The sequence below is a fragment of the Periplaneta americana genome, chromosome 3 (genome assembly GCF_040183065.1).
Source record: "Periplaneta americana isolate PAMFEO1 chromosome 3, P.americana_PAMFEO1_priV1, whole genome shotgun sequence".
In the NCBI taxonomy this organism is placed as follows: Eukaryota; Metazoa; Arthropoda; class Insecta; order Blattodea; family Blattidae; genus Periplaneta; species Periplaneta americana.
Genome location: NC_091119.1, coordinates 64,536,109 through 64,549,848, shown reverse-complemented (window position 1 = coordinate 64,549,848; position 13,740 = coordinate 64,536,109). Strand labels below are relative to the sequence as shown.

The window sequence follows — 13,740 nt, the reverse complement described above, 5'->3', positions numbered from 1 at the left end:
ATACTCTCAGAAATGAATGACTTCATGACCACAGTTAAAGTAGGAGAAGCAAACAGGAAATTACCTTATCAGGAGGGGATTCTAATAAATAATAAATCATTAACATTGTTGTATGAGGCAATGAGGTACAAGTACAGAATTGAATACATCATCACAAGAAAACTTAACCAAGATCTGGTAGAAAACTTTTTTTCGGAAATTAGAAGCATGGGTAGAGCAAACGATCATCCCTCTGCTTTAGATTTTAAACATAGACTGAAGTGGTACATACTAGGTCGAAATCCATTATCTCAGTTTTGTGAGAACAAAAACACCTCCGATTTGCTTTCGGAAGAAGAGGCATTAATAGTGGGTCCTAGTACAAGCCAATCAGAAGTCAATGATAATCTGCAGAAAGAACTATGTGCAACGGCAGAATTTCTTAAAGGCATTCTGAAACCGGTTAAATTTACCAACGATCGAGATCCTGAAGAAAATATAGGCCTCCCAGAAAAAAAATATATGTAATCTCTGCAAGACAGCGGATGTCCCAGGAAGGATTAAAATATATTGCAGGATATGCTGCAACAAAACATATGGAGCAATACCCGAATCTTGGAATTCCCACAAAATTGTCAACTTCTGCTAATCAAAAAGACTGGATTACTACAATGTCCCGTGGAAACTTAATTCTCCCTTCTAAGGATCTACAATTGGTTGCCATGCTTGTTGAAGTATATTCTCAGATGTGCACGGAGATTCTGTTTCTTATGAGAAATTTATAATAAAAAAAGACTGTAAATTTGGTTAATTCTGCCATGAAAAACGAAGCAGAAATCAGTTCTCCTCTTCCGCCAGAAGTAATTACGACATTGGTTAGAACAAGAACATTTATTAGAATTAAAGAAATTAATAAAATAATAAAAATGTCTGGAATTTCAAAGAGAAATATAATAAAGAAAATGAAAAAGATTGCATAAGAATAAGTATTTACTTAACAGAGTGGGGTTTATAATAATGAAATTATATTATGTCGTGTGTGGAATAATAAGGTAAATAATGTAGTAGACTATATTATGTCTCCAATAGCCTGAATATATAAAAATATTTGTTTACTATAATGACAAATTATTCCAAGAAATTCATATACATATGTTAATGAAGATTCAAAAGTATTTGAATTCATGTACAAAATAATGTATGTTATAAATAACTGTATAGATCTAAGTATGTATATATTTATTACACATTGTATTGTAATTATTATAAAAGCACGTGTATATTACAGAAGGCAATATTATTAATGACACACTGCCATATCACATTGTTTCTTGAAACTTGGTTTAATATGTAATAGATCATAATTTTATTACGTTATCATTTCAAGGTAGTTCCTATTGTACTTGAATTCATGTGTAATATAATTTGTGTGATATATGGGCCTAATTTTATGCATATTTGTAGCATAATGTATTATAATTATTATAAAAGTACGTTATATTACAGAAGGCAATTATTAACGTTGCACTACCATGTTACATTATTTCTAGACTCTTGAATTTAATTTATTGTTCACTATTTTATAATGTTATCACTTCAAGATAGACCCTATTATAGCCTATATTGTCAATATTTACTGAATACACAAACCATGAGTTTTATTTATTCATTTAAATCTATGGACGCAGATCTAACCATCAACAATCTGTTATGTTGACTGTGTCATTCGAGTGCGGCCTGCAGTAAAGGTGACGTCATGCGCAGACTGAACGAAAACACGCACAGCTTGTCCCACACCTCTACTATGTTTCCACCATGCTAGTATCCGCGTCCAATTAATATCCGGCCGAAGTCAAAGAGGGCGCATTCTTTTAAGAAATAAGATAAGACTTTGTTTATTATTAGGCCTTCTCAGATGACGCTCCATTCACAAGAAGCGGTAACATATGTCTACCAATGATACATTAGCAATTCTAATTGACGTTCTCATATTAACACAACGTGGAGTAAAAACCAATGTTGTTGTATTTAGAGATGATTGACGACAAGAAAGGTAATTTTAATTTCAGCTTCAATTAAAAGTAATCTTATAGCTTAAACAGTATTTACTGTGGATGGTGGGGTAGAAATCAATGTATTAATGTCTGTATAAAAATACTTGTAACAATGAATTATCTGTGGAACGAAAATATGACAACACCGCTTGACATTAAAAGTGATGCGTGCAAAAAACATATATCCAACACAAAGCCTTCCAACTGGGTATTAATTGGACGCACAGACTATATACCTTGCTTCGTAGTTTAACGATCATTGTGTCATGAGAAGTTTCCCATTACAACAAACTGAGGTGTTCTCTTTCTGCAGAGTTTCCATGATTCTCGGCAGTACAGTCTTTATATAAAACCTTCTGCTGTGCACTATGTTGTAATAGCTGTCCGTGAGTAATCCTATTCTACGTCATACAAGAGAAAAAAAAAACTCTAGTAGGAATACGAACTGAGCGTGACGTCATAAGATGAAGGTGGCACTAGTCGCTCTATGAAGATTTCCACTTAAACCTGCAATTAAGTTTGTATAACCTATATTCCACACAATTAGAATAGCATTATTGTATAATGAACGAGGAAGTTCAACGTCGGAGAAAGCCATCCTTTGGCTAACTAACATACCTTTCACACAGAATTTTCAGTAATCGCTATTATCTGATACTTTTGACTTAACATTCCGCACTGGAGTGAGTGAACGATCATTGATCACCAATCAGTCGCAGTTCTAGGACCCACCCAGGTGCTGATGAAGCTCACTCCTAAACCCTACTAAGGATAATAACCGTCCTCTCCTGACCAGGATCATAATTAAATTCTATCTTGAACAGGCATGTTCAGTAAATAGCCGGAATTCACCTACTACTCTATTATTTATAATGTTTCTCACATCAATATTTTAATAACGTCTTTATCTTTCATTATTTTCTACGCTGCACAATTTTCCTGTTTCCTTCTGAAATTCTACAAAAATTTCAGTAGTTTTTCCTCTCCTGTTAAATGGTACGAATAGATGTGCAATTCTAGTTACAGAACAGAAGACTACCTTTTTGGTACCGGCAAGTCCAGTGCCTTTGCTGTTTCATTGCTATTTTCTTCAGAATCTTAAATTTCCTCAGTGAATGTAGCTTAAGTTTCTATTATTGTGTGTTTCAATTACTTTTACTTACAATGTGCACAGAATTCATGGCATGAATTGGAGGGTGATTAGCAATAGTGATCCAAGCGCCAAAAATCTGTTTCGAGATATTGGCTATTGAAATAATTTTTTTTTTTATAAATCATTTTATGCAAGAAGTATTATAACATTCATACTACTGTATTACAAAAAATAACACAAATAATAGGCTACCAAAAAAAGGCTAACCGATTTTTAATAAGAGACCAGCAGTTGAATGAATGTTTCAAAGCAAAATAAATAAATGAATTTTATGCAATAAACAAATTTCTGCTTATAAATAGCAGCAAAATTCAGATATCGCATTCTTGATTTTTTCCGAGTTAAATTAGCTTACCATCAACAGATCTGAGCAAATATCTCATTTGGTCTATTATTGCGTAACTCGGTCCAATTAATTAATATTCTTATCCATTTCTGATTATGGAAGTGGATCTCTCTCATGGTTAGCGATTTGGAAATACATTAATTTCTGAAAGTGAAGGCTATAATCATTGAAGAAAAGCAAGGCAAGCCACTCCATCTTTTCTTTCCAAAGAAAGCGCCATAGGCTGGGTGTGATGTAACAGCGATGTGACACTCAACTAATATGAACAGCACTCACCTCTTTGCCCTTGGTCTCGCCCCTCTCGAACCACTCCACCGTAACGCTGCGGGTATCATAGTTGATGCCCGACACCACGGCCGTGTGAATGCGCCCTGCAACAAACACAACAGTGAGAACTTGCACGCAGGGAAGGGCGCAGGTCGGCCTCGAACCCACGTACCGTCATCCTCTGGCTCCGGCTCTGGCGCGGGTTCGGGTTCGGACTCTCGCCGAGACGCGCACCGGCACCAACGACTGAGCCAGCCCATGGCACACTGAGCCGACACAATGCCGGGCGGGAGGCGAGCTAGGAGCCGCAAGGTCAGGCCGTTCCCAGCGCTCCACCAAGCACGGTTATGAGCGACCGAGCCAAGAATTCGGCGGAATTCGAACCGAGATTCTTCCAGTGCGAAGCGAGACGTGAGAATTAAGACTGGAAGATGTTTTCTAACAAGCGCAAGCACGCTGAATTCCTCCAAAATAATCACTAACACGATTTGGTTCCCAAACTTTTGACACTCACGGCTCCCTTTCTCTGTTAATGACATACATGTGGCATCCTCATGCCACTTATGATCCAAAAACATTAAGCGAAGCCTATGCAAATGTTATCATTCAGTATGCAGGCACACGGCAATGTCCTCGGCGCGGTGTTCATTTTGAGAACTGCTGATTTAAAGAGTCCTACAGTGTCCCTGTTTAAAATATTAGAACCAAATACATTAGTCTATTCTTAAATTTTACAAGAAAGTAAAACTAAAACATATTCAACATATCAATAAGTTTTAACATGAGCTCTTTGGATAACATGAAAGATAATCCAAAGTATACATATTTTTCAATTCCCATTCGCTCCAACTTATCTGGCGTGATAGTTTCTATTGTATCTATAGGCCAATTCACACAGGGATAGTTTATAGGAGTCAAGTGCTTGAAGCAACTTGACTTTCCTTAGACCAGGGCTGGGCATCGGGAGCGGAACAAGTCTCTAAACGGGGATGCTTAATATTCATCCATCACTGAATCAACGCTGCGCAGTGTTCGGCGGGGAAGAAAGGGGATGAAGAGAAATCATATGGCTCCCCGTGAGAGAGTAGATTCCGCTCTTGCTGCCCAGTCCTACCTTAGACTTTCTCTGTGTGATACGGTCGGGACAGACAAGTTATGACCTGGCAGTCAAGCAGAATTTGAGTTGACGACTCGTCAACTTTTGTGTCCACTTTCTCGTCACGTGATCAACTTGACGCCACCACTTTCTTAGTGTGAATGCTAACTTGTAGCAAGTAGCAACTTGCAAGCAGATATTGTGGATAGTGTGAGATTGTTTAAATTAATAGCTAATTAACTTAGGTATCGAATTTGAGATTAATTTAACTTGCAAACTCCACATTTTAACAATTACTAATTCTGCTTACAAATCACTTGGATTTGTAATTCGAAATTATTCAAGCACCCACCTGCTTTTAATATTATGGATTTTATTATTTTGTCCTACAGCAAAATCTCTGTAATGTTGACAATTAATATTTGAGGACAATAAATATTACCTGTTTTTAAGTTAGGTCTACACGTGGTTAGAAGCAAGTGGAATGTACTACAATAATTTGGAATCCTCGTTGCAAAAACAAAGTTCATTCTATCGAGTTGATACAGAATAAATTCTTTTGGTTCCTATATTATAAGATATTCAAAATACCTTATCTATGCCAGATCCCAACTACTTAGGTTATTGAGATGAATTTTTGGTTTCCATACGTTCAATGACAGAAGAACGACTTACTCGATATTTCTCAGAAAATTATGAACAAAAATAATACCGATTCCGATGAAATACACAAACTAATTCCAGTTTATATCCCTCCATATATATATATATATATATATATATTTCCACATTTTTGCGACATTTGTGAAGGTTCTTTCTACATCAGGTGCTCATGGTGCACTGTAAAATTGTTTTGATCACTTTATGAATGCTGACGACTTGCACTTTGCCCACTGCCGCATTTTTGTCTATTAAAACTGATATACAGTGTCTGCAAATATATTTTCTTTGAAGTTCATACTTCGAATTTGTACCTCCATTTCACATGACCTTTAGCAGCTAAAAGATATATAAACTCTACTGGAAAGGTCTACTTGTAAGGATATTATAGACCTTTATACCGTCCTCGATCAGGTTTGACCCAGAGGCCAGCATAGTAATTGTCAGATCACCGATAGCAAATGCACTGATGCTGAGCTACTAGAAGACGCACTGGTCTAATTGAATCTGCGAGTAATTACTACTTGTACAAAATTTAAGCGGCCTCTGTAAACGAGGCACTTACCACCGGTGCTGTAATAATTTTACACAGGATAATTAGCTATTCATGTTCACATTTTAAAATTAATGCCTATCTTAACATTTAGTAGTATTTGAAACAATTATGCTAGGGCATTCGAAAGGTAATGGCAACATAGTTACAGAGTCACACTAAATTTATTTAGGTTAGTTTTGACATTACATATTTCAAATATAATCTCCTGCCAACAAGACGACGTCAAATTCTTGGAAGATGGCGGACTCCATCTGCAGCAGCATTTCTGGATATCTCCCTCACTGATCAATCTAAAGCTCTTCGAATGTAAACTCTTGATTTAAATTGAATGCCTTGCTTCCACCCAACTTCTTCAGTATGGTAGGATCTCTCCCACAGGCTTCTTGTAATGTCCTAAGGCATGAGTTGCACATTTTTCTCTTGGAACTTTAATTTTTATGAAGAACCTTTGTTCGTACCTTTAAGGCCACTGTATTTAGAAAATACGGCTACTTCGAGACTTTCAATATTGCAAATTTATGAAACAATCGCTGCTCTATTACGTAATACAAGATTTCAATGGTCACCGCTAGGAGCACTGATTTACAGCATTGTTGCCATTACTTATCTACTGTTCTAGTACAATGGTCGTCAGCACTCGCTGAAATAGGCGACGAATTTCTGACGTATCAATGTTTCACGAACAAGTGTATGGCGAAAACTGCGAAGACTGTTCACTGTACCAATTTCACCTATAAATAATCCGTGGCGCTACAGCCCGTGAAGGGCCTAGACCGACCAGCCGGCTGCTGGCCTCACGCCCACATGCCGAAGCAGAGGTGGACGATCATCCAACCAGAATGGAGGTATCGTGTGGTTAGCACGATGATCCCCCCAGCCGTTATAGCTGGTATTCGCAACCGGATTTCGCTACCTATCGTAGCTCCCCAAGTAATTTCACCTATAGCATGTGTTTTTAGGTTCTCCCAAACACACATAATTAGCAACCTCGTTTCTCAATCAAACGTTTCATGTGGTATGATGGACGACACGCTGATAGGTCCCGTCATTTTAGACGATCGTATGAATGAACCAAAGTACAGGCGATTTTTGCGACGTACAGTACCCTAAAAAAAGAATGGGACGCTGGAGTACTCTAAGTCTCAGAGAGAAGACGTAGTGCTTATCGTGATCCATGTCGTGAATATAATCCTGTTCACTGTCTTTGTCTTTTCGTGATAGAAAGTTACCCTGATGGATATAACAGCTTGCAGGGTGCATGTAAGCCTTATTCTAGATACAGGACAAAACCAGGTTTTTTGGAAGTAAAACTTCGCGCCATCTTCAAAGAAGGAATAAATTAATTCTTACGAAGGATTATTATAAAATAATTACGTTACATTTTTCGTCTAAGATTTCATTAAGTCCTCACCTCTTCTAACATAAAACATACGCTGGCAGGTACCAGAAAGGAAAGCTCTTTCTTCAAGAATTAGCTGTTAGGGGAGAAGAGGGCACATTAGAACAGATTGAATTCTCACAACACACAATTTTCGAGGTGCCGGTACTGACAGCAGAAGGCAGTCATTCTAATGTATTGGCTGACATTTTCCTTCCATTTAATTTATTGGTGTGAACTCAGTAGATGCACTTGTGTTAAAGTGCTTTGAAAGTTATTTTCTCTTCGAATTTCGAAAGGATATTCTGACATGAACTTCTCACAGTTTAGTTTCATTATGTAATATTAGAGTCTAATGAATTCACTTTTCGAAAATTATTACAGACAATGGTGTAGTTGGAAACAAATTTTAGGGGATACAGTTGAAGTGTCCTTGGTCAGATTAGACTCGGTATGTCACAGGCTAACGGCTTCGAAGCTGGGTACCTGGTTCTAATGAAGTACACAGCCAGCAATATTAAAACATGGGGGCATGAGATAGTTACTCTGCCAGCCATAATAAATTCACTTCAATTAAATTCCCCAATGGAGGGGAAAAAAAAAAAAAAAAAAAAAAAAAAAAAAAAAAAAAAAAAAAAGACTCTGTATGGACTCGTACTGCACTTCATTTCCAAAGTTACTTCGTCATGCAGTCGCCTCTGCAGACCTTCTTCCAGAATCACAACTGCATATAAGGCAAGAAATTAAATACCGACACTGGTGACCCAATACTTTAGGAACAAAAGTCTAGGAACTCTTTTACTGGAAGAGTATTCCTTTTTTTTAGTGCAGATATCGTTCATTACAGTAATCTCATTCACATTCTTTAGTTGAAATTGGAACAGGATCTATAATATGTAACTGGACTCAAGATTCATGAACGCACGAACAGTAACAATACTTCCCCCCCCCCTCTAGCAAACTGTTAGCATTACGCCTGAGCGAGTTTTAAAAATTAGCGAATCAGTGCAACAGAAATCTTGAGGCGCCACATCATAAATTTAGTGTTAATTATATTAGTCAGAAAGTACCGGAATTTCGGGTGGAAACGCCATGCTCTATAAGCAACTTCTCTGCCTTGTCCGTGTAGTATGAAACCTACTCTCCAGGCGTATAGAGTCAGTGCGAACATGTAGAGATACATTTTTTGCAGATAGCATATAAACATGTACACAATACCGCCTTCAAAGTACGCCCTCTGGGCAGTGACACACACTGCCAGCGTTCATACCACTTTTCGAAACATTCCTGCAGCCCATCTTTGGTCACTTCCCACAGAACGCTTGTCACATGAATTTTCACCTATTCGACTGACACAAACCGCCGTCCCTTGAGTATGGATTTCACCTTTGGAAATTAGTAGAAATCTGCTGGAGCAAGATCTGGAGAATATGGTGGCTGTGGAAGGACAGGTATTTTGTGTTGTGCGAAGAATTCGCTTACCAAGAGCGACCGATGTGCTGGGGCAATGTCATGATGGAGAACCCAATTCTGTCCTTGCCACAAGTTGGGTCTTCTTCGTCTAACTACATCATGAAGACGCCGAAGAATTGCAACATACGCCTTCTTACTGGCAGTTCGACCCTCAGGAAAAAACTCGAAATGTACGAGACCCTGGATATCGAAGAACACTTCAAGCATTACTTTCCCCTTTGATCGGTCGGCACGGAATCTTTTGCCGTGGTGAGTCGGGAAAGTCAGAAAGTACGAGAACTTCGGGTGGCAACGCCATGCTCTAGAGGCAACTTCTCTGCCTTGTGCCAGTGGTATGTGACCTACTCTCCAGGCGTATAGACTCAGTGCTGCAGTGCATAAGAATGGGGAAGACTAACGTAGTCGGAAACCAATCGAAATACAATGCAGCTCTCAGCTTCTTTTAGTGAAGACGTGTAGGTATATGTGGCAAAATGAGCTTGAAAGAGCAGAGAGGGAACATTAAATTTTGTGTTAATTTCGATAACATTTACCGAGACTTTGGCACTCATGCGCCAAGCGTATGGAGAAGAAGAAATGTCTCGGACCCGAGTGTATGAGGACACAAGCGCTTCACAAGTGGCCGTCTTTCAACGAATGATTATCCACGTTTAGGAAGACCCAGATCGGCAAGAACGAAAACGATAGCTCGAGTTGCACAAGAAATCAGACGAGACCGCAGACTGTCAATAGATGATGCGGCTACTTTGTTAGGCATTTCGCATGGTTCTGTGCAGTATATTCCCCACAATGATTTGAACATGCAACGTGTGTGCGAGCACGTTGTTCCAAGAAGCCTAACAGATGAGCAGCGGGAAGAGCGGCGACTGGTTAGTGGAGACCTGATTGATAGGGTGGACCAGGATCCAACTCTCTTGCACAGAGTGATCACAGGTGACGAGACATGGTGTTTCCTTTACGACCCTCAGCCAAAGCGGCAGTCTTCAACGTGGAAATCTCCCGGATCACCACGGTAAAAGAGATTCCGTGCCGACCGATCAAAGGGGAAAGTAATGCTTGAAGTGTTCTTCGATATCCAGGGTCTCGTACATTTCGAGTTTATTCCTGAGGGTCGAACCGTCAATAAGAGGCGTATGTTGCAATTCTTCGACGTCTTCGTGATGCAGTTCGACGAAGAAGACCCAACTTGTCGCAAGGACAGAATTGGATTCTCCATCATGACAATGCCACAGCAAATCGGTCGCTCTTGTTGAGCGAATTCCTCGCACAACACAAAATAAGTAGAATTCCACGGCGGTATGCAAACTCGAAATTAGCAAGTCACAACTACTCCTGAAGTGTCAGACCATGGTTTTCGATAAAACAACGAAGGATATGAGATGCCAACCGCTACTTTTATGCCAGATATCAAAATCAAAATGTTTTTCAAATAACTTACATCCTTCATTTCAAAATACTGTATATTAAAGACTATTTATACACAATTAAAATATTTTCGACTAATTTTTTTTTTCCGGTACGGTAACATCGAGTTATTTTAGACGGTACGGCGTACCGGCCCAACTACAGCACTGATAACATATCTATATTTACTTCTTCCTTTTAATGAATGGTCGTACTTTATAGTCATGAACAATGTTCTTATTGCTCCACAACACTTATTTAACAATACTGTGAAAATCTTTTAAAAATATAATATAACGAATTTATTGATGATATTATATTCATTTTAGGGCATAAATAGTTCAGACATACATGAAGAAAATAACAAACATGAATTATCCAATGAAGTTATTCAGCATGCAGCAAGATCTGCCAATAAAGGAAAACTCTCATTAAGAGCTGAAGTTTCAAAGTATGATATGTCTCACATGTCATTATTTTACCAAATGAAGTTTAAGAAGGCGATGATATAGATAGAAAATATGGTTAGCGATAGACGAGCCGACAAGGTGTTCAGCGAGGAGCAGAAATCCTAATTAATTATATTTCTAAGTGTACTGAGAGTAATTATGACACGACAACCAAATATACGTCAGCATATGATTATACTCGTAATTTAGCTTGTAAGTATATCGAAGCATGAGATAATAACAGAATTGCTGTAAATGACTGACTTCAGAGCTTCATGAAGCTACATGAGAACTCTGAATAAAACACCCGAGAACATTGTCAAGAGCACGTCCGCAATGTCACGTTTATATGGAACTGTACATACAAGATACGAGTATAGTAGCAGTAGAAAGAAATGACACCGAGGAATTTTTTTCTTACGTAATATGCAACAAAGGAAACTAAAGTTAGCTATGTTGGACAAGTGGAAGAAGTAGACGGACAATGTTCAGAGCAGAAGTGGTGTAAGTCAAAATTGGGTAATGAGGTTTGAAGTAAAAATTATGTAAAATACAGCGCAAAGTAGCAATTAATATGTCCTTCGTGCTATCCACTGACTACTAATAGTTTAAATAAATTGAATATTAATTGCTACTTTGCGCTGTACGTGGCTTACGTTGCCACTTGTTACAGAGGATTCACAATTGGTAACGGAGGACGCAAAATTGTTTAATTTAAATTATGGCCCACAACAGTTTAATATATTTATCTTAGAATATCTTCTTAATATTATCACTAACATTCTTTTACTCACATTGTAGGGTTATTTATCGTTAATGTTCTAACCACTAAATCTCATACCGTTTTTCATTACAGTTTCGGCTTCTGCTTTGGTTATATTTAGAGACGAGAATTCCATGCAAATGCATGTTTTTATAGGAACATAGGACACAGCTCAAACTTAGTACTTATCCATTTCATTAGACTACTTTCCGGTTCCAAATATGTCTACTTTTCACGTGCATAATTGCCTTTTCAGTTTAAATGCATGTTTTAATGGTTGTGAGTGGATACCTCAGTTAATCGATTTTTATATGCCTTGTGTTAGCTTCAGAAATCAGGATTGAGAACGAAAAGGGGGAGGGGGAACTAAATAGCAGAAAAATGAAATAAAATGTCGAGATTTTCACAATAGGATGTTAGAGGTTCTTTCCTTGGACGGAAGTTCACTTTTGCAACACTTTACCGACGACCCTCTACAAACAGCGTGTCATAAATGGATTTATTACGTTGGATATTTTGAGAATAGTAGAGAGGAAATATAGAGGGTTCAAGGAAACTGCCGACAAATAATTTAGGTCGAAAGCACCCTTTTTCTGGGAGGTTGTAATTTCTCTCTCTCTTTCTTTTTCCAGTACTAGTAGCAATTTAGATCATTCTGAAATTGGAATCATTCGCTAAACTGTCTTTGCAGTATGTGAACCTCGTAATTGGTTCTAATATGCCTCCAATTAAAGGTTCCAAAAGTGTATTCTTTGCACAGTGGATTGAAGGAAAGAATATTATTGGATCATATGGGGATGTCATATTTTGCTATTGTTGCAATAAAGAGGTAAGCACTGCTATTCTGTTTCCGAGTATTTTCTACGACAGTTGTTCTTTGTAAAACATTACAAAACTTCTTTAAAATAAACTGGACAGGGTTATAAACGCGAACCGACTATGGATTCCTTTGTTCAGTGAAGGTTATTTGTGGCGAAAACTTGAATGACACTGTCATAAATATGTTCAAGTTTGCACCCATAACTTCCTGCGATGTAGAGAGGTCATTCTCTGCCTACAAGAACATATTGACTGACAAGTGCAGGAACTTCACAGAAACCAATTTAGAAAAGTTGTGAACTGTGCAAAAAAGTGAAATGAAATAAGAAATTTGGAACAAAAATGAAAGTGCATATTTTAATGTATTATTCGCTTGATCGTGCATGTTTCATAGTTTGATAGTGCACGAATGCATGCATATTTTGGTATTTTATAGTGCATTAAACTCTCGTCTCTATTTATATTAAATAAGTTATAGGCCTACATTTAAAGTATCGGTACCAGTAAATTTATTTTTTAAATATAAAATCGTTTAGCATACTTCGTTACGTCTGTGTATCCTCTTCATACCACTATTTATTATTTTTATTTCATAAATAATGAAGAAACAAAATAACAATCCGTATTTTAGTTTAGAAGGAAATGACGTAGCTTCTAAAATTAATTTAAGATTTATTTTTTAAATAATTTAATCGAAATTTTTATCTCCGAAAAGGTACATTTTGTAGAATGATCCATGAGCGTGTTATCTTCACTGTACAGCATAGATGGGCATCGTGCCTCACTTTAGAAATAATGCCTCACTGACCTTCACAAAGCTTATCGCTCTGAGTGACATCTTCACAGTCCCCGTTCCTCCGTCACCCAGCTCCTAGGCGTGGGCAGGTTCTATATCAGTTTCATAAACAATATCAGTGGTGGCATAATGGCATTATCAAAACAGTGTGTACGCGTTAGAAAACGATTATTTCATGAGAAATGGAAGGAAGATGAATTTAAATACTATTATAGTCACAATCATGCCATGGTATGAAAGAAAAATTTCACAACCTCGATAGCTCAGTGGTAGAGCGCCTGACCGGAGTACAGGAAGTCGCAGGTTCGAATCCCGCTCGAGGTTGTGAAATTTTTCTTTCATACCATGGCATGATTGTGACTATAATAGTATTTAAATTCATTAATATGTCACATCAACGGACGTATATACGTCATCAAACATCATAAGATGGAAGGTTTTTTTTTTTTTTTTTGCCATTTAGAAGGGGGCGAACATACGATGTATGTTATGCTCGAAAATCCTATTAGGCATTAATAAGTTTAATATACAACGACATTACTCCTTA

General features: G+C 37.7%; 1 protein-coding gene and 1 non-coding gene across 4 annotated transcripts in view; one reads left to right on the top strand and one right to left on the bottom strand.

The window, feature by feature from the left end:
• Positions 1 to 13,740, bottom strand: part of Klp10A (kinesin-like protein 10A) — a 216,519-nt gene that overhangs the window by 64,471 nt on the left and 138,308 nt on the right. For 2 of the 3 annotated variants that reach the window (XM_069820644.1, XM_069820645.1), the window contains exons 1-2: positions 3,972 to 4,392; positions 3,809 to 3,903 (exon numbers count right to left, since the gene is read on the bottom strand). In XM_069820644.1, the coding sequence (XP_069676745.1) occupies positions 3,809 to 3,903; positions 3,972 to 4,377 (501 nt within the window). In that variant the 5' untranslated portion in view covers positions 4,378 to 4,392. Of the gene's footprint in view, positions 1 to 3,808; positions 3,904 to 3,971; positions 4,393 to 13,740 lie in introns of those variants that run through there. The other variant, XM_069820646.1, reaches the window with a different exon arrangement.
• On the top strand, positions 13,446 to 13,517 carry TRNAS-GGA (transfer RNA serine (anticodon GGA)). Its single transcript has one exon. It is a non-coding gene; the product is annotated as a tRNA-Ser (tRNA).